We start from the raw sequence: 20217 nt of genomic DNA, 5'->3' as shown, positions 1-20217 counted from the left end.
TCTTTTGTGTTCCACAGAGGAAAAAAAAGAGTCATATACCGGTTTTAAAAAACATGAGGGTCAATAAATAATCCTTTTAACAGACTTCTCCAGAAATACTCCAGTGTAAAAAGTAAACAGTCACATTCAGTTTGTAAAACATGTTGTCGATTATTTTAATTATACATTTTTTGACTGCCATCTTTACAATCATGTCTATAAATTCCACCTTCATTCTCTCTCTCCCTCCCTGACCCGAATAAATAGCACACGCTTACATCACTCATCAAGGGCTTTGCACAGCAGCACCCCAGACAGACGTCACTTTGATCACAGACCCTGAGGAGGGAGAAAAGTGAGTCGACAAATACAGAGACAAAAAAAAGGAAATGTGCAGAGGGGATAACAGTAACAGACTATTCTCAAACTAGAAAAAAAGAAACCCAAAGCATGCAGGTGAATCTCACAAAATCATGTCAGGGTTATAGCTATTTTACCGCAACAAATAATATTTTGCTAATAGATATGAAGCTAGGAAGTATTTTGCATTGTGATATTCTCACAACAAATAAGCCCGAATTTTGCTCAAATTCTCAGTGCTGAAATGTGAAAATATTCCGAAAAATTATGATTCATTTAAATATGGATGACATATATCACAAAATATACAAAACGGCAGTAGTTGATGTATTGTAATTTGAATTATTAAATAAATAACACTCGTTGCTTTTAGACTAGACGACAGAATCATCATTAAAGAGTATTACAAACAAAATAAAAAACCAAGATCATAACATGATAAAATACGTTGTAAAACCGGGGCGTATTCTCCTGAAAATATCACAATACAAAAATGTGTGCGAATTATTTTAAATCTTTAGATTCTGAGGTGGAATATGATGTGGACATGTTTTTTGCTACAGTGTTGAGCGAAATATACATTGCAATACTGCCTGCAGATCTGCTCTGGTTTCTTCTGGTCTTGAGTTTCAGTTGGTCCTAAACATCCAGCTTCAAGAAGACTGAAGAATCTGTGTGTACTTTTAGCCGGTCGAGCTTACAGCAACGCTGAACAGTTTAAGTCTGATAACAGCAACTCGATGAGTTTCCTGACACCAAAATCACACGAACAGCTTCGCTCAACCCCAAGTCACAGAGGGATTTACAAACAAAAACAACTAAAACTGTGTAAAAATGAGGGAGAAACAATAGTTAAATAGTTAAAAAACAATCCCTCACTGACGCTCTGTAACAGTTCCATGTTTTTCGCATCTTTCCCTAGATTGTTATCGTCATTACAATTTTCTCAACATGATTATTGCTAAAATAGGAATTCGTATTTGTACACCCCATTTCACCCCCTTGTATATTGGTCCGTGTTCACATACACGAGCAGAAACGCACAATGGCCTGTGGACATAAGACTGCGATTCAAGTCTAGCAAATAAATACTGTAATGGTCAAACACACTTTCTCGCTTCGTACAGGTTTCAGTAACAGCTCTGAACAATAAAACAGTAGAGGTATCGAATACAAAGGAGTGTCTCTTCCAGGAAAATGTAAAAAATTCCTCTAAAATGACGTGTCCCGTTGGACAGGTGGAGAAACTGATCTTGTGTAGTAGTAGACCGGAGGTGCATGGCATGCCTGAGATTTCTGTCTGGATTTCTACATGAAATATTCTTCTCTGCCATACACACATTTTTGGAAGGTGTGTTTCGCAAGACAAACAGTTTGGACTGAAACGGCTCATGATGCAGCGCAGCTGGAAGTCACATGTTCTTCATGGACTACAGTTGATCCCATACGTGTGTGTTATTGCTTCAAACCCGTTGAGTTTCTGCTATGGATAAAATAGTTGAGTGTTTGATGTACAGCAGTAGAAGGTCCAGTAGTTTCTGTTATGTACAGGTGGGACACCCAGAGGTTCTCACAACATTAACATCAGTGATACTGAAAGAGTTCAGCGAGATGAAACCACCGTCTCCCTTTCCATGATTTGTCCCATCCTGGACGGCATCCTCACAGGTCAGAGTCTATCAGCGCATGGTGGCTGGCCACCTGTCTTCACTGCTCCGAGAGCGTCTCTGGTGCAGAATCAGACTTCTGTTGCACCTCTGGGGTGATCATTCCTCTGTGAAGCTTCTCCAAAGACTGTTTCATCTACATCAGAGGAGAAACATGACATTTCACATTGTGAATTTTGCCAATATACGTTTTAGAAGGGTTTGTTGTCATTACTTTCAACCAAAAACTTTTTCTCTTGTCTGCTAATTTAATGAAGAGCGTATGCGTCGGGAGAAATAAAAATCTGAGGTGCACCAATGCCGATACGGATTTTGAAGATTTCTTTTATATTTCTTAATTTTCTAAATGTTATTCATTTATATAACAACTACTAATATTAAACGTTAAACTGGTGATGTTCCTAACATTTTCTACACACATAGCACAAATTCAATGCATTTTCGGTCCTCTTTTGATTTACAGGATATATCGGCCCTGATCATCGGCTGTTTTTCAACTATCGGCCGAGCTTTTAAACAACCAATAATGATTATTAGCTGATATATTGGTGCATCTCTAATAAAAACAACATAATAATTTACAATCTCTTTATTAATTGCTATTAAATATTCTGCTTAAAATTTGTGTAATCAGACAATGCATAAAACATTTACGTTGAAATGTACACATTGCTTCAAATGCCATATAGTAGAAAACATTACAAAAACTTGTTATGTTTGGTCCACCAAATGTTTCTAGGAACTAGTAAATGCCTTGAGCGTGTTCCCATAGATCATCTACGCTTCCCATTGGTCTTATTTTTAGAATAGACAGAGATGACAAATACACCTATAAATAAATGTGTCCATCAAGACCGATAATTTGCATGAATTTGACGAGTAAGTTTGAGATTTTAATACGGCTGGATAATCCAAGCATAGTTTGAGATCTTTCTGAACACCCAAGAAGAGACTCATGTAAGATAACTGAGGTCCTTTCTCGACAAACATCTAAGAAAGCAAGAGACTTCTGAAAAACCTCTCCACATATTCTCACTGATGTCTAATAGAAACAAGTCAGAGTTGGGTGTCAGCTGTAAAGGATTCATCATTTCCAGACCTGATCCAGAAGTGTGACAGAAGACTGTAAGATCTGCTGCCATTTGTTCATCTGAGCCTGATGAAACTGCCTCTGGAGCTGAAGGACCTGAGCCCACTCTCCTGCGGACTGGGGCAGAGGACTGGAGAGAGAAACATCTCACTGAATCATCAGGAGTCAAAAATGTGTAATCAGCACAACCAGGGTTTAAAAAAGTACCTGTCAGTTAAAGAGTACGAGTGCCACGTCTCCAGCGTGTGTGCGGCCCGTTCGAGTGACCAGAGTTTGTAAAACAGCATCATGTTCAATGCCACAAGAACCACAAGACTAGAGAAGTAGCAGAGAAGAGACATAAATATAGCTGTCTTTGCTATAAATTGTAACAGGAATTATATACAGAAAAGGGTGTTTTGTTTTTCTTTATCACAAAGACAAAGGCTCTACCTGACACAGATCCTAAATGTAGCGAGCAAGAAAAACAAGATGAGAGCAGGAAGATATTAGTAAGCAAAAGAATAGAGAAACAAAGAGAGAGAGAGAGAGAGAGAGAGAGAGAGAGAGACTACTTAGCAAAACCTGTTTTCAAAATACTGTGTGTGATGTTACGAAGCAGTGCAATATTGTTATCATTTTTAAAAAGAATATTCACATTTTAAATACAAATTTCCCTTCATGTAATCCATAATGATTTCTGTGCAAAATATGTAGGCTGTTTCTTACTATAATAAAAGTGGATATGGAAAGGGGATTTTGGAGGGATTGTTCATCCAAAAAAAAAATCTTTCATCATTTCCTCAATCTGATGTCATTCCAAATCTGTATGACTTAATTTCTTGGGCACAAAACAAAAGAGGCTATTTTAAAGAATGTTGGTAACCAAACAACTCTGACTTCCATGGTATGGACACAAAACAAGCGAGACATTAGTCAAAATGAATTACTTTGTGTCCCACATATGAAAGCTTCACAAACAGGTTTTGGGGAATCATAAAATATTTTTTATTTTTGGGCTAACTACCCCTTTAAGCTCCAAAAGAATAGTTAAACAGCTCCAGTCCCTATCCACATCCATTATATGAAAACGAACCGCATTACCATGCAGGTTTCACATGACATAAACCTGATCACATAATTTTCTTTTTGAAGAGATAATATGACATCAAAAAACCTTCAAATGAACATTATCACAACGTCTTGTTCAACAAGCTGTCCAAGACAGTATGTTCTATACGCTATGATAGCGGCAGATACTTGGTAAAGAATGTTATCTATAGAAATAAGAGCAGAGCGAAATGTAGAACGAAAATGTGAAGGACAGCTCACCACCCACCACCAGCATTGACAGCCTGGCGGCCGGAATGAGCTCAGATTGAAATTCTGTTCATATATTAATCGAGCCTTAAGTTATCAGCGGTTCATATCAATGCTGACAGTACAAACACACACAAATGAAAACACTAACATAAAGCTGACGATGAGAAGTATGGTGGAGATATTGTTGTTGTTGTTGACGCCGGCTCCACACCACCTCTCTCCTAGTTTGGCATACGCTCCTGTAGAACAGGAAAATAACTTAAGAACTAGTTATCCATGTAACAACAATAGCCCATTCTACCACTAGGTGTCAGAATGCTCCACATGGATGCCCAATATAGACAAAGTATCAAAGTCTGGTCCAATTTTTGCAATTGTAGTTTTTAAAGTCAATCAACTCACCCCCTTCTCTCCTTTCTCGCTCATCTCCGTTCCCCCTATCCCCCCGTTCCCCACCACCTGCTCCCGTTCCCTCCCTCTCTCGCTCTCCTGCTCGGCGTGGGCAGTTGCGTTTGCGTCTGCGCAGGCTGTGAGCCGTCTTGGCTGAGTCAGCAGAAGCACCTTCCCCTGCGCCTACTACGGTTACCTCCGTCTGTAGCAGCGTCTCCAACTTACACACTTCCATCTCTGATCAGGACACAAAATAACATTTAATTGGTACTTTTTATTAATAATGAGATACGAGAGATTTTCAGAACAGCTTCTTACCCATGTGTCTGTAATACTCTTCAATGCCGCTCCAAGTGTTCTTCTCAATCAGAGCTTTCACGAGACTCCACGGCTGCTTCCTGTAGCATATATCGGACGAGACCCTGCAGACGCACACACATTGGGTTCTCCTTAAGGATGTTTGTGTTTGAAGCGTAACAATGTGAGCGTAACAATGGTCAGGATGTTTTACCTGAGCCGGCTTTTGTGCCTGTTGACGGAGGTGAGGCAGTATCTGTGTACAGTGTAGAAATAATCCTGGTAGGGGATGCCTGAGGTTATGACCTCTGAATCCACCACGTAACATTCCCCCTGTGTGCTGTTCTTGCGGAGAGTCTGCGCAACACACAAACAGTCATTGTTGAGAAGTTCGGGTCTGATCATGAAACAGGATTTTATGGGATAATAAGAAATGAGGCCTGTTCCTCATCTATTGGATACTGTTGATAATCTTTATAAAATGCAGTGAAAATGAAAGAATGTATTTTTATTCTTATGTTAGTTCCATACAAAAAATATCTTTCATGACAAGAGGGCAAAGGTTTTTTTGATTATGTATTATTAAATTCTAAATTTTTATATTTTTTGTATTAATTTATTCTTATTTTAGTCCTCAGTTTTTAGTTATTTAAAAAATGTTGTGTCGCAACAAAACAAAAATGTTGAAATAAACAAAAATAATACAATTAAAAATATATATTTAGGACAATATTTTATTTGATTTCAATTAACAAAAATGTTTTAATAATTAAAGTAAACAAAAAAAACCTTGATGTAAAGTCTACATTGTCCAATTTCTTTCTGGCTGTAACCATCATAGGACTGAAGTAGAGAAGGTTTGTGTTCTAGTTTTATTGAGCCTATAAAGCATCAGCTGAAATATTAAATAAAGGGTATTTCTAAAACAGCTTATTATTGTGCCAGCTAGAGGCTGTAAGATTTAAAGAAACACTAATGTAGGTGGTGAAAAGATGCAATCATGGAAAAATATTGTGTTATCATAATGTGTAAGACAGAGGAGAAAGAAGAACAGTAATCTGGACCCACCTGTGTTTCCACCACAGGAGCAGTTTTGGGTCCCAGTGGATTGTTGATGGCGATGGTGTAACTCAGAACTCTGCTGTTGCTCCCAGTGCTGCTGTCCTGTTGCCACTCGTGCACAGAGAGATCTGAACCAATCACAAAAAAGAGAGAGAGAGAGAGAGAGAGAGAGAGGGGTTACAGTCAGAGCACTTGCTGGGGTACAGAGCAGGGGGCAGTTATCCATGGAGACAACATAGACAAAGAGCTTGGCGTGAGAAAAAACATGTTTCTTTCTATGCTATAGAACCTCTCACTCCTTTGACTAGAATATTTTTTATATATTTTTTTAAATCATAGGTTTTATTATCAAAAAGAAAAATGAAAGTTACCAACATCCAAAAAGAATTTGAAGACACTATGGTCATAAATGTATTAAAATGTTTCCCATCAGTAATCCTTGTTTATCAGCATCAAATCAAAAAGATGCTCCTTCTAATTCATATTATACTGGATATCATATGGCGATACGATTATTTACATTCTTGTGAGATGAACTTGCCAGGCTACGCACAGCACTCCTCATGACCCCAACAGAAATAAACAATATTTACATTTACATATTCGGCTGACGCTTTTATCAAAAGCGACTTACATTGCATTATCCCATACATTTATACATAGGTGTGTGCAATCCCCTGGGATCGAACCACACAACCTTGCGTTGTTAACGCAATGCTCTTACCACTGAGCTCCAAGAAATGGATTTATGCTCTTTCCAACACACTTTTTTGACTACACAAACCCAGTTCAGAGATAAACACACTCCTGGTTAGGAATCACTGGTGGTCTGTGCTTTAGAATACAGTGAAATCCAATAACTGAAAGCTCATTAGTTTCACAAAGGCCCCTAAAGAACAAACCGCAAAAAAGAGGAAGAGATGGAAGAGGGCCAAATGGGGCCACTTGAAAACTTGAAGCTGCAGAAAAAGGCAACGCCAAAGCAAAAAGCATCCATGCAAGGAAAGTCAGCAGCACACTCAGAGACCACACGTGTCTAGCATCTCTACTGGTCTTGCCGATGTTTGACTTTTCATCTGGACAAATGCAAGCATTGATAAGCAGGCAGGAGAGAAGCAAGACCAGATCGATCTTCTTACCGGTGAAGTTGCGCTGGGAGAAGAGATGCTGTATGAAGTGAGTGTCCGAGAAGAGAAGGTCGTGGAGCTTGTCCACGTTCATACAAACAACTGTGTTGATATGCAATCGGCCGTTGAGGTCGGCACAGAAGCATTCCACCTCACCTGCACAGAATTCAAAAAAGGTTATGGACGGGCTAGTAAAAAAGGAAAAGAAGAGGGGTGAAGCAGGAAATCTAAGAGGTTCTGTCATCTCTACACCATGTTCTAACCATGAAGAGACATGACACAATCATAAACGATACTTGATATTCAATAATATCCATTTACTGTGCTCACTGTGACAAAAATAAATGCAGACAACACAACATCCTGTTTCTCAGCAACACTTTCTAAGAAATGTCTGTCACAGATTGATCTGAAAAACAGCTGGTTGTTTAGGACATGTTGTAATACTTTGAGACGTTACTGTCGTGGTTGTTTCTGAGAAACAGCATGAAGACAGATACTCACTTTCCTCCTGGGTGTCAGAGGAATTGCTGAGGTCAGTGGGGAGCTCCTCGTCGTTGGTTATATCCAATGAGGAGAGGTTTCCCAGGGTGTGTGGAATAATGAGAGGGGACTGAGGCGTCTGATTGGCTGACTCTGACTGGCTGTCCCCGCCTTCCTCCAAGATCTATAAAAAGCAAAAGAGAAGAATTAACACTCATTTCCAAAATTTCAGACCAACAAGCAATGCTTTACTGAACAACCATTATATAATATTGTGTACAAAATGTGAATGTTAAATTAATCAGAATTCTACAATAAATCTAAAACTTTAAGATAATTGATTGATTTTTGTGTCACAAAATGGTTAGAAAAAGGAGAAAGATCAACTTGCAAAACAATTGACAAAAGTCACTTGGACACTCACGGTTGAGGATGGCGAAGCTCCAGACTGTGAGGAGTGCGTGATGGGGGGCAGTGAGCTCTGAGAGCTGGGTGGGCTGGGGTCAGGTTCGGCGCTGACCCGAGGGGACGGCACCTCCACGGGCTGACAGGACGAGGAAGAGGAGAATGGGAGCGAAGATCCTGAAGCGCAGGGAAGTACGGAGGCAGAAAAGGGGGGAGAGGAGCCAGTGAGGACCCCCTGCACTGAACCCAGATCCAGCAGGTCAGTGACGGAGACAGACTCCTCTGCAGGCCTGGAGAAGAAAGATGGTCGGATATGAGTGTTGCCAAATCTATTAACAAAACAAGTCCAAAGTGGACATGGAAACATTTGACACGAGAGTCAGATCAATCAAACCCAATCATATAATCAGTTTTTTGTGCTTTTCTTTACACCACAAGTGCACTCGTGGAAAAACGGCAACGCAGAATAAAACCGTTCCAGTGTGTAAGGTCAATTTAATAAGCAAGTTTTATGAACAGATTTCTCTCAGCGTGGACTCACAGCAGGCCGTTCATATGTTCAGCAGTAGGGGAAACGTAGTCGTCGTCCTCACTTGTCAGGCCCAGTTCGGTGCCGTAACACTGATGAACTATGTGCCACAGCTCCTTGGGAGACAAAGTCTGTGGAAAAGCAACAATATTCTCAGTAATTTAGAAGCCACTGAAAACAAGCTTTAACTCCATTTCTGTGAGGCAAAGGTGATGACGCAGCTTTTAAAACTTTAAAGTGCCCTTTCATGACAGAAATTAAAAACCTGACAGAAATTTCCTGCTAGTGATATAAAGCAAGTGTCCCAGAAAAGGGTATGAATACTTATGCAATGTAATTTTGTCATTATTGTACATGGAGTATAGATTTATGTAGATAAATCTATTTTGTAGATTTTTTAAATTGAAAGTAGTTTAAAATAAGGCAGCAACATAAAAAAGGTGAATAAAATGAAGGGGGATGAATAATTCATAATACTTACCATTTATGAATAATTACCATTGACTTGTCCAACACTACATTAAAATATCTGTGAGAAATGTGCATTCACAAAGCTCCTTAAACTTCACCAAAGCGAATATCTTACATGCTAAATAACAGGGGATTTCAAACAGGGACACCCAGGGGCCCTCCAGAAGATTCGAGGGGGTCCCCAGAAAATCTCAGAGAAATTAAAAAACTTTTAGTCTACTGAAAATGATTACAGTTTCGTTTAGAAGTGTACACGTGTTTATCTCTTTTTTCTTGCTACATGCATACTTTTATTTTTTATCTTCATAGTGGTTTTTTCTAACTTAAGTACTCGTTATTTCAGTCACTGGGCTTTTTAAAGTAGTCTTTGCAAAGATTAAAATTGTTACAGTACAAATTATTTTGAAAAGATTAAAATTTTGCTTCAGATTTACGTATATATCCAACATTACTCTTATTTTAGTCAATTATTTCATATCTTGTCTTTACAATATCACACTTGTTTATATTACACAGCGTAAATGTTGATTTATAAAAAATACATATAAATATGTATTTTAGAAAGGAGGTCCATTCAAAAGATTCATCATATTTGGGTGTCATGTTATTCTTAAACATGTCAGACCAATGGAAGTGTTTAAAACTATTTGGAAACATTACTTCACATTTATGATAAATCATAATGTTTGTTTCTGCCTGTGGTGCAGAACTGACACATTTCCCCTTTCATTTATAAAAATGTATTACATTAAACATCTCAATAGTCGTTTGATTTTATTATGTTCAAATTTGCAACGGTCTTAATTTTTTACTTAGTGAAAAAAACTGTAGCCATGCATTGAGATTCATCTGTAGTCGCCATCTGCACAGCGTGCCAAGTGTTAATTGTCATGGCTATTCTCCAAAGCGAGATATTGGTCAACTGCCATATAAATGTCTCTACACATCACAAATATGCAGCACGGATGCTGACAGGAGACGGTCAGTTATTTTCTTACAGATATAAAATGTGTTCTGCCAGTAGACCAGAACAAAACTAGAAATAAGATTCTCACCTTATCCATCAATGCATTCTGCCACAATCTGAAGATCATCATGTAGCTGCGATCCCTAGCTCCAAATGATGTGAAAAAGTGCTGGAGAAAGATTTGAAACCAATGGTGAGTATATATTATTCAAAATGAACCCAACAAAGTCAAATTTTTGTTCATTTTAGAAAAGATGTCCAATGTGTTCTGGCAGGGTACCTTCTCGTGTTCAGTGCTAATCTGGACGGCGTTTGGGATGAGCTTGGCCGTCTTCTCCTTGGTAAGACTTGTCACATCTTTCAGCAGTATGGTTATCTGGTCATGCATAAACGGAGAGATAAATCTGGGTTTTTAAGTATCACGCTGTGTATTTGTAATGCATTAACTGTTTGATTTGCATATTCACAAGGTTTAATAACAGCCTTTCCATCTGTAGAATTGTTGCCACATAAATACCTACATCTTCTGAAGAAAAATGTTTCATTCCTCCACATTTTCATTTTAGCACAACTACACAAAACCAATACAAATCTTCCAGTCTCCATGTTAAACGTTTGTGATTTACCGTCGTCTCCCATCGAAATATATTACTGTAGAAGCAGAGCCAGTTCTCAGACAGGTAAAGACGTCCTTGCAGCAATATATCCTTCTGCAGTGCGCACGAGTAGTCTACATTAAAAAAAACGTGTGATCATCACATCTTGAATCACTGCTCCTTTAACACAACATTACTCATTTTATGAGTAATTGCTCATGAAGTAATGACACTCACCCACTATGAGACGCTCTGTATCAGGCAGCTTTTTAAAGAGTTTGCGGAAGTCTTCGTTTCTCTGTTTATATGTGGGGCTGAGGACCTGCGGACCAGAGAAACTCAGCACCATCAGCAAATGCACAAAACACAGAGGTGTAAACCTTAAAAGACCCTCATGATACTTACATTATACCAGCTCTGCATTTTCTGGTATAGAAAGAAAAAGAACAATGGTTACAATTTCATACACAAATGGTAAAACTGCATTTTTTTAAAGGGACAGTTTAGCCAAAAAATTTCATAGGTTACTCTTATTTATGTAACTAATAACTATTTTACGAAATGAAAAATAACAAATATAATTTTTATCAATGTTTGGGTCTCAGTTTCTACTAGAAAAAAGGCACCATTTCTTTTTTGTGAAACTTAAGAATGAGTATATGATGACAGAATCGTAGGTTCTTAAACTGGCAGCCGAATCAATATCTTTATAAACTCGCTTTCATCTTCTCAGAATGATTTGAGAAGAAATGGGCGTAACACATTTAGACTCTGTAATCCCTCAAAAGTGTATCTAAAGATTCATTTAGGGGTCAGTATTTGAGTGGTGAGTGATGACATTAGAAGATGGCTTTATTAATCACATTAGCGCGTGATGTGATCAAAGTACCTTGGCGTTGCGAGTGAAGTGGCGTGCTGCGAGTGGGTAGGACGAGGTGGATGAGGAGGGGGTGGGAGGCAGGGGGCTATCCGTACTCCCCCCGGCTCTGTCCACGCCCGTCTCTCCTTCGCTGGCTCTGCCTCCCAGCATGCGCCGGCGCAGGGAGGGTGAGCTGCCAGGAGTGCTGCGTGGAGAATTACTGGCTGTACTGCAGGAGGAGAAAAGTCAAGTCAGACAGGAGATACAAACGACCGGACCAGACATTCATCCGGCATTTCAGTGCTGTTGTTCAACAGTCCTGCAGGTCAGAAAGTTCGTGGTGAAGCATGACTGTCAAGAGTGGAAAAGGTTTATCCACTATTGATAAAACGGCATTTATTGATTTACAACCAACCTATTCTGGTTACAAACATTTGGAGGTTTTACAGAAATACATTTGGGTCATCAGTTAAGTCAAAACCGTAATGATGTGTTCTATAGTAAGCCTGTTAACAATCAATTTCATAATAGGCTTAATTGTATATAATGTCATTATTATACAACCCTGATTTAAATTTCACCCAAAAATAAATGATAAAATCGCTGACTAATTACCCTCATATAATTTAAAAACTTTTATGATTTTTTTTCTTCTGCAGGACACATGCATTTATGAAAAAGATATTACATCAAGGTGTGCTCAATTGGCCTGCTCAGCAAAAGATGTGCAAGTAATAAAACCACCTTGAACATATTACAAACCCACAGCAGCAGTCAGAAACACAATCAACACAGGTCTGCTGCGATGTGAGCACATCGGAGACAAAAAAACATGGACCTTATTAAAAAAGGGAACTGCGCTGGGGCCAGCATACAGATACTTTGGTGCTTTTCATGGTAGGGCTATGATACAGCTACTTTGGTACTTTTCATGGAAACCACAGTTTCTGCTAAAATACCATATAAATTATTGCTACGTTAGCCACTACTGTTTAAAATGATAAAAATGTACAATAATGATAAGCAGTCATTTGAGAAAAACGGCTACCATGGCATATAAGAAAAGCTAAAAGGGTAATGAATCAGATAATACTATACTACAGTATGATCATGAGATGTTCCACGTTTCTTATAATAAAAATAATACAACGCATTTAGTAGCCCGTTTTTTATTTAGGTAAACAACTGTACATTTGTCATTACAACTGTTTTACTACAAACACGTGGTTATTTAATAATGGACAGAATACCGTGATATTAAGCAAAAGGGTGAAAAGTAAACCAAATTATAAATCAAAACATACTTTTTTACTTCTCTTTCACTAAACTGGTTAGGTTTTAACTCTACTTTCAGCGCTTATAGATTGTTGTGGTCCTATCTCTAACAACTTTGGCCTTTGGTCATATCTGCTTGAATCCCCTCTAGCGTTGTCTTGGAAACAAAAGGGGGTGGGGCAAATACCAGAGTGTCCCAGGTAACCTGGCTGGCAGGATCGTAGTAATATCACTTCCAATGGTGCTCTATTCAGAAGGTGAAATGTGAGTCAGCAGCAAACAACTTTTCAACAACAATTGCGTTTTCAGGAACTGGGCGAGTATTAAACAAGTGTATTTAATGGCCTTCAGCCATCAGCAGAACTGGCAACACGTTCGTCTCGCAGATTCTCGCGAGAAACAAACAGTCAGACCCAGGACAGCACGCGAGGTCAATAACGTCCCAACAACAAGCAGAATAAACTGTATAAATACTGTATAACTCGATACGTTATAAGAGCTTGTTTCTGGTCATTTCCGGACTCGGTTTCCGAAAATGTCAACCGAATGAATGGGCGGTCTATTGCCGAGGCTAAAAATACCAATACGGTACAACGAGCTTCAGTTACCAACATCGATACCTCGTGAGCCGATGCAAATGTGCAAAAAGATTTTGCGTTTGAATGACGTACACGTGAAGCAAGACTTGCAGGTGCACCGGACCGTACACAAAGTAAAACTACAGCGCACGTCAATCTAATCCAGAACGTGCATTTGCGCACGGCGGGTCTTATCGTAAAGATGTCGATGTCATGAGTGCGATTTAGGATGCAATGCGTCTTGATGACAGAACAACATGCTGCACGATGTTAGCAAGCTTTGTGTCACATTTTGCGCAAATCCTGTAATACTTACTCAAACATGTCATTGGGTGTTTTGAGGATTCAATGCGTGATACGTCCAGGTTTACAGTCGCCGCTCTATATGGCACTGCGCCGACACGGCAGACGGTACGTTCAGATTAACCAGCCCGAACGCGTTACGCATCGTCCTCTGTTCGCCCGCCGTCAAATCTAGTCCAACAAACCCCGACTGTTTAACATCCCCATCCTAAAACGGGTGCCAGACCTCGGTTGTTCTTCCTTTCGAACTCAACGACCACACCGGTCTCCACCATGCGCGCTCGGGCAATCCTACAGCCACCTACACACGGGGGGAGGAGAAGAGAGGATGCACTGTGTGGAGGAGGGATTCAACACTGTTGCCATCTCTTTACAACGGCACACCAGGGCCAACCCATAAGTATTATCTGCAGCGTAGAGTTTGTGTGGAAGCGCTTGAGTCAGTAAAAATGTGTTGGAAGGCAGCTGAGAAGAATGCCACAAAGGCATTTAAATTGAGGGAGTGGAAGTCAAAAACGTACCAGAAACACTTATCAAACTACCTCGGCAGCGCATTCTCCACCTGTCTGAGTTGCTTTGTTCATTCTCAAACATTTTGCTGTGAAAGAGTGTAGCGAATAATCATCATCAAACGCCTGAATATGTTCCTGAGAGGCTGCTGTAATCTCAGCATGTAGGGTGAGAGTGAATGCCCAAACCTCCAACCCACAACACTTAAATATATGTTACGCTTAGTAAACCACAACAGCATTGTTTAAAGATATATGGTGACCTTAAACAAATTCAGTTTTAAAAAATGGCTTTTTTCATTTTTAAGACTAATCACTTTCTGCCCGTTATTTGCATCTGCCAAACAAATTCACATAAAAGTAAATGAACCTTTCTTATTTCTTCACCAGGCAATACAAACAATTCATTTGATTGGGATCAATGACTAAGGAGGAGACCACAAGTACAAGTTTCGTGGTCGAAATGGCCAAAGCATCACAAATAGGCTTAGACAAATTAAATCTTTAGCTTTAGAAGCAATCTGCGTCAACAGAGTGAACTACACAGGAGGGAGGCAAATCCAAATGATCTTTTTGCAGAAGGGTTTAAAAAGCATCCTTACTTTTGGTGCAACAATCTATTTATACATCTATATCTATAATCCATATATTGGAAGTTTAAAATGGTGGCAAAACACAAACTTTGGCCCTCTTTTTGTCTGATGTTGTGCAAACTGACATGTCAGGAACTCGCATTGATTTTGGAAAAAGAAACATCCCACAAACATTGCTAAACAAGCAAGACAGAATCTATAGTCAGCAAAAATTAATCGGTTTGCAAGCAATGCAATAGATCTTCACCTCACAAACTCACAAAAAATATCCCTCAAAAAGTTGTTTGCTCACATTAAAAAGATTTGTCTTTATTCACTGTCCAATTTTAAGGTCTAAGCATATAGAACTCAAATAACTAAATAAATAACCTCAACCATTACAATATCCACAACCTATAGTGGCACAAATTCAGAGTTCTCGTAACGTATCGCAGGCCGAGCACATAGATCTAGGTCAGCGAAAACCGGTTGGTAAATGAGAAGGACATGGGCACAGCTGTTCGTGTGGTGTGTATTAAACACCTTTTGCTCTCTGAGCTAGCCTTTTCACTGGCTGACAGCGCCTGCTGCAGCATCAAAACACAGGCCCCTGATTGGTCAGCGGTGACATCACTAGAAAAAGAAGACACTCCCAGTGGGTAATTGTGATGTCATGTGTGCAAGAGCCAGAGGGCTACGGCCCCACCTCCATCCCTCCGCTGCCAAGATCCCTTGTCCTCTGTGGTCTTTTTATCCGACATTCTATCCTCTTATTAAAACAGACGGATTACACTGTTTTGGGGTCAGTGTTCGATTTGGTCCATAAACAAAATCACCGTTATTACAAACTAATAAACATGATGTTTATTCTTTGAATGTAGCTGGTATAGTCATACTTCTCTGTAATGCAAGTATGGACTGAATGATGTCACAACTACATGGAAAGAATGCAGGTTTAAGTTAACTCTAATGACAGCATTTCTGCCATAATAATAATTTAAATGAACATTTCCCAAAGCTGAAAATAACTGATGTTGTATAACTGGCTGAGTGAAGCAGTGACACAGACTGACCTGATGCTGTCACAATCTGAGTCCTTGTTGAGAAGGCTACGCAAAGACCAGCGAGAACGTCTGCTTAATGAGGAGCTTCGGGACCACGAACGAGAAGGGAGTGGGAGAAGCACAGAGGGGCTTCCCTGCTCCTCCTCTTCTACATTGGACACCATTAGAGACAGCGTAGATGAACGTGACAAACTTTGACCCCTTTCTCCTCTCTCTGTATCCCAGCAGTTCTCTGGTACCTGCTCTTGCTTCACTTTGCGCTTCTTCCTTCCGTAGTTTCGGCTGTGGGATCGGTGCCGGTGCGGCCGTGGGCTTGGCGAGCAGGACCATGACTCCGTGTCGGAAGATGGAGGGAGAATGTTCAGGGTTGGAATAGGAATGGGTTCAGCTAGAGTTATTTTAGGAGGCGGAGTCGCAGCCATCGCCTTTCTTAAAACTTTCTTTCTGTTAGTTTTTGAATCAGGATGGTGCGGGATTGACAGGTTCTTTGAGGCTGCTTCATCATGCACAATCATTAGTTTGGCATAACCAAATAATTGTTTGCTAAATATTTGGAATAAATAGCATTTTAAGAATCAAATTTGCTTGCATCCATGATTGCTTGATGTTAGATCCATCTTCTTTGTATTTCTCAACATTAAGACATTCTTTCAAAGGAGTCTCTATTTTCACCGCCACAAGCACAGATCACAGTAATTGCAGTTTTGCAATTTTGTTCTTGTGATTTGCACATCTGGTATGATAAGGTCATACTGCTAAAGAGAGGAGAAACTGTATTTGTGTTTAACATCTTTAAACCATGGCCATGAAATGTAATGTTTATGAATGTAATTTTTTGTTTGTTAACGGTCATTGTTGGACATCCGACCATTTTCTTATGGTATAACCTCTCTATTAGAGAACAGGATCGACTGAAAAGATCAAGGCACACCCATAACGACCTCTTACTTTACCAAACGTATTCCTCTCTCCCCTGCCGATGCCTGTCTATATTGTTTAATAAAGCCCCAACCATACATCTTGAACTGAAAGGCTGAAGGGAAATAAACATTAAACTGGTTCACATTCCAGAGTGTGCTGGAATATGTCATTATTATGTTTGAAAATAATATTCCAGGTTTAATGCTAGATGAATCTAATTGACAGCATCGGTGACATAAACAAATAAATAATAAATGACAACTTATTCCTCTTTTTTTAACTGTTATAATAAGAAACTTACAACGGAAGTTAATAGGGCTAGGAAAACAATTGAACTTATGGACATGACAACTCATTTTAACTTTCTTTTAAAACCAACACTTTTTAATACACGCGAGGAATTATTACGCACTCAAATTCCAACCAAAGAGAAAATAACACTTCGCACAGTAAAAAACGCATGTTATCGTATTATCATTCCAATTTGACCTTTTGACGTGCATGTGTAAACAACGTAAGCCCTCATTCAAATAGGAAACCTATTGGAATCATAAAAACCGAACCCATCTCACCTGACCCTCAGCTTGTTTTTATTTGTAACATATGCACGTCACCTTTATGGGTTGTTGTGGGTATAGAAAAGGGTGAAAAAATTGGCTGTGCTTCCTTTTGAAGCAACAGCTGAGGGTTGTTTTCCATTGCAGTGCTGCCACAAGCTGGAGAGCTACAATGAAACGATCAACCAGAAAATGTGTCCCCCATATTCATTACTTGTAAACACACCGTTCTAAACTTAAATTCAATGATTTCACACGCGTAACCATAACCATGTTTTACTTTAACTATTAACTAATGAAAAATTTTGTCAAAAGTAGTATATGATCTGATCCATTTCCTAAAAATGATGCCTAAATCCAAATGGACAAATCAGCAGAGTGGACTGTATAGAAATTCTGTTCAAGTTCCTGATTTCGGTCCGACAATTACAAATGTTTCTGATAAATTCATTGGATTCGTGTCAACTCATTGGTGAGTCATGTCACAGCTTCAGAACAGGACTAACGGCAGTTTATCAATGAAAGGAGCAAGAATTTCCACTTTATTTACTTACATGTTTGAACAAGCACAATCGCGTCTAGGTTTTGTTTGCACGAATCAATCTAAAGCTATTAAAACACTGGTCTCTCACCTTCTCTGAACCATAAAATAGTTCACCGGTGAAATATAAACAATGACACCCGTCATACATAGATGCTCTTTCAACCAGAGACAAATTATGTCACTTTCTCAGGTTAGTCTACGCTAGAAGAGATCATACTGAAGATCATGATCATAAAATCCAGTGTCGGGGACAAGGGTGACATTGGGGGGTCCCAAGATCGCAGTTCCCAAACAAAATCAACAGTACATGGTCAAGAATCATTAAGAACCCAGCCACTTGGCAAAAATAAATCAGTAACAAAAAATCTATCAGCCAAATATTTATAATGATATAATTCTTAGCATTCTTACCTCCCATTGGACGACTGTCCCCCGTTAGTTTTATCTTGTTCGGCCTCATACATCAGCCGGGTGACGGTGCGTGGGGTGATGTTAAAATCCTCTTTCTCACAGGAACACATCTGCACCCCTAATTAGCCGGCAAGCTAACAATAAACTACCTTTCCCCGCCAGTTTTCAAGAGTATATTCTATCTTTGGTTATTTATATTTTTAACGATTTAGTGCCGTTAGCTAAGTTAACATAGGCTTTGACGGAACGCAGGACATACGCGGAAATCAAACTCCGGTAAATAAATCATCACAAGGCTATTGATTCAGGCAGTCGAACCAGTTGGCTAGCATGCTAATGATACCGGTGGGAAAACGGTCCTCTGTTTACTTTCTCTTATTCTTGATTTCGCTTGTCCGCCGCGCAGAATTCCAATCTCTGGACTACTCGACGAGCTCATAGTTTTATCTTTGAAAAATGTGCCTTTATAAACAATGTAGCAGTTACATTTTAAGTTGACCAACTTTTCGTGAGTTTAAATGCTGCGAAGAGATAGTAAGATCGCATCAGACCAGCTTCCAATGAGACGGTGGAGTGTTTACAAGCGTACATAAGGACGCCAACACAAGTATAGCAAACCTACTGACCTCAATAAACAAAAGCATCGACCTTGTACGATTTTTCAAGTTAATAATTGTATTTTTGAACGGGCTAAAATCGGTAAAAATAGATTTTATGACACTATTCTCGATAACGCGCACCCCTTCTTTGCGCACTTTATGGTACAGTCGAGAGTGAATCCGTCAAAGCCTATTCTTCATCGTCCGCACTCAATAGCCCCGAAATAACGGGCTGTGCAAAATCCCTTTTTATTTTTACATCTACATTTATTTTACGCATTATTTACTCGACCATTGAACGCAACCTTCCCTTTTTAAGACAAGGAAAGATAACATATCTTCATTAACGTTATAAAACTAAATCGAAATGTATAGCTTCAATTAGTAAATAGCGAAGATCAACGTGGGCCAAGATGCATTTACGGTATTTAATGCATGTTAAATACTACATGTATTGTTAAATTTTACTTTCTTGTATTAGGCATTTCTAAAATAAATTTGCCTATGGGGACATCTGGAGGACATTAAGTGTAGCGCGATTAACTCGTAATAAAGGAGGAATACCATAAACACATGTCCAACAAAGACCGAACATTTAGCAAAATTATAAATTAATCCTTAAAGTGTAAAGTGCGTCATAACTTTATATCATGCTGCTTACCTTGAATGGCGAAATCAAGCATTTTAACTATCATTTTGCAAATAATTTAAAAGTGGTCCTGTTCGGAGGGGCTGATGTACCCTCATGCCTCTCAGACCGTTTCTCTATAGGAATAGGGTCACCTTGCTTTCACTGCGAAAGACAAACAGACATCAATGCGGAAACATATTAGGACTATTATTAGAACAATAATTTCTAATGTGCGTGGTCACATATACCCGATTACATATGTCTGGAAAAATAACCTTCTAAACTTTCCCCCAAGACACAATGTAAAATGTATGCTTACATCCACTTTACGGTCAAATGCTGCAGGGTAATGCATGAAGACTTTGCAAGCCTATATTGTAACCGTTAGGCTACATTATCTATTGTATATAACCAAATATGTTATATTTTAGTTCTGTAGATTCTTTTTATACAGTTTTGGAACGATGAGCCAATGAGTTTATTTACAAAATAAGAAACAACCTTGACTCACCTCGGCGTTTACAGCGTTTCACCACTGTCTCTCTCTCTCTCTCTCTCTCTCTCTCTCTCTCTCTCTCTCTCTCTCTCTCGTGGCAATGTCTAAAAGTTTAAGAGTTGTGTTGCTCTAGTCGACTGAAGGGATTTTGTGTCGCTGAACGCCCGCTGGCC

The 20217-nt window shown here is 39.2% G+C and overlaps 1 protein-coding gene across 4 annotated transcripts; it reads right to left on the bottom strand.

Annotated features, from left to right (window-relative positions):
- Positions 1-127: 127 nt before the first annotated feature.
- gramd1a (GRAM domain containing 1A) lies at positions 128-18880 on the bottom strand. 4 transcript variants are annotated; one of them, XM_079469894.1, is made up of 19 exons: positions 18319-18880; positions 11615-11813; positions 11131-11151; positions 10963-11047; positions 10756-10859; positions 10410-10505; positions 10218-10298; positions 8704-8822; positions 8182-8452; positions 7779-7941; positions 7287-7430; positions 6154-6275; positions 5300-5442; positions 5107-5210; positions 4801-5025; positions 4547-4637; positions 3304-3411; positions 3106-3226; positions 128-2142 (listed from the first exon to the last, which is right to left on the bottom strand). In XM_079469894.1, the coding sequence occupies exons 1-19, from the start codon at positions 18426-18428 to the stop codon at positions 2047-2049; spliced, it is 2403 nt and encodes an 800-aa protein (XP_079326020.1). In that variant the 5' UTR covers positions 18429-18880; the 3' UTR covers positions 128-2046. The 4 variants fall into 4 exon arrangements, 2 of the variants coding, with proteins under 2 accessions (XP_079326020.1, XP_079326021.1); XM_079469895.1 differs by lacking the exon at positions 18319-18880 and adding an exon at positions 13754-14045; XR_013787390.1 differs by lacking the exon at positions 18319-18880 and adding an exon at positions 13754-14154 and having other exon boundaries at positions 130-2142; positions 4531-4637.
- Positions 18881-20217: the final 1337 nt, after the last annotated feature.

The sequence above is a fragment of the Barbatula barbatula genome (assembly GCF_947034865.1).
Source record: "Barbatula barbatula genome assembly, chromosome: 12".
Lineage (NCBI taxonomy): Eukaryota > Metazoa > Chordata > Actinopteri > Cypriniformes > Nemacheilidae > Barbatula > Barbatula barbatula.
This window is presented reverse-complemented; position numbering and strand designations above follow the sequence as displayed.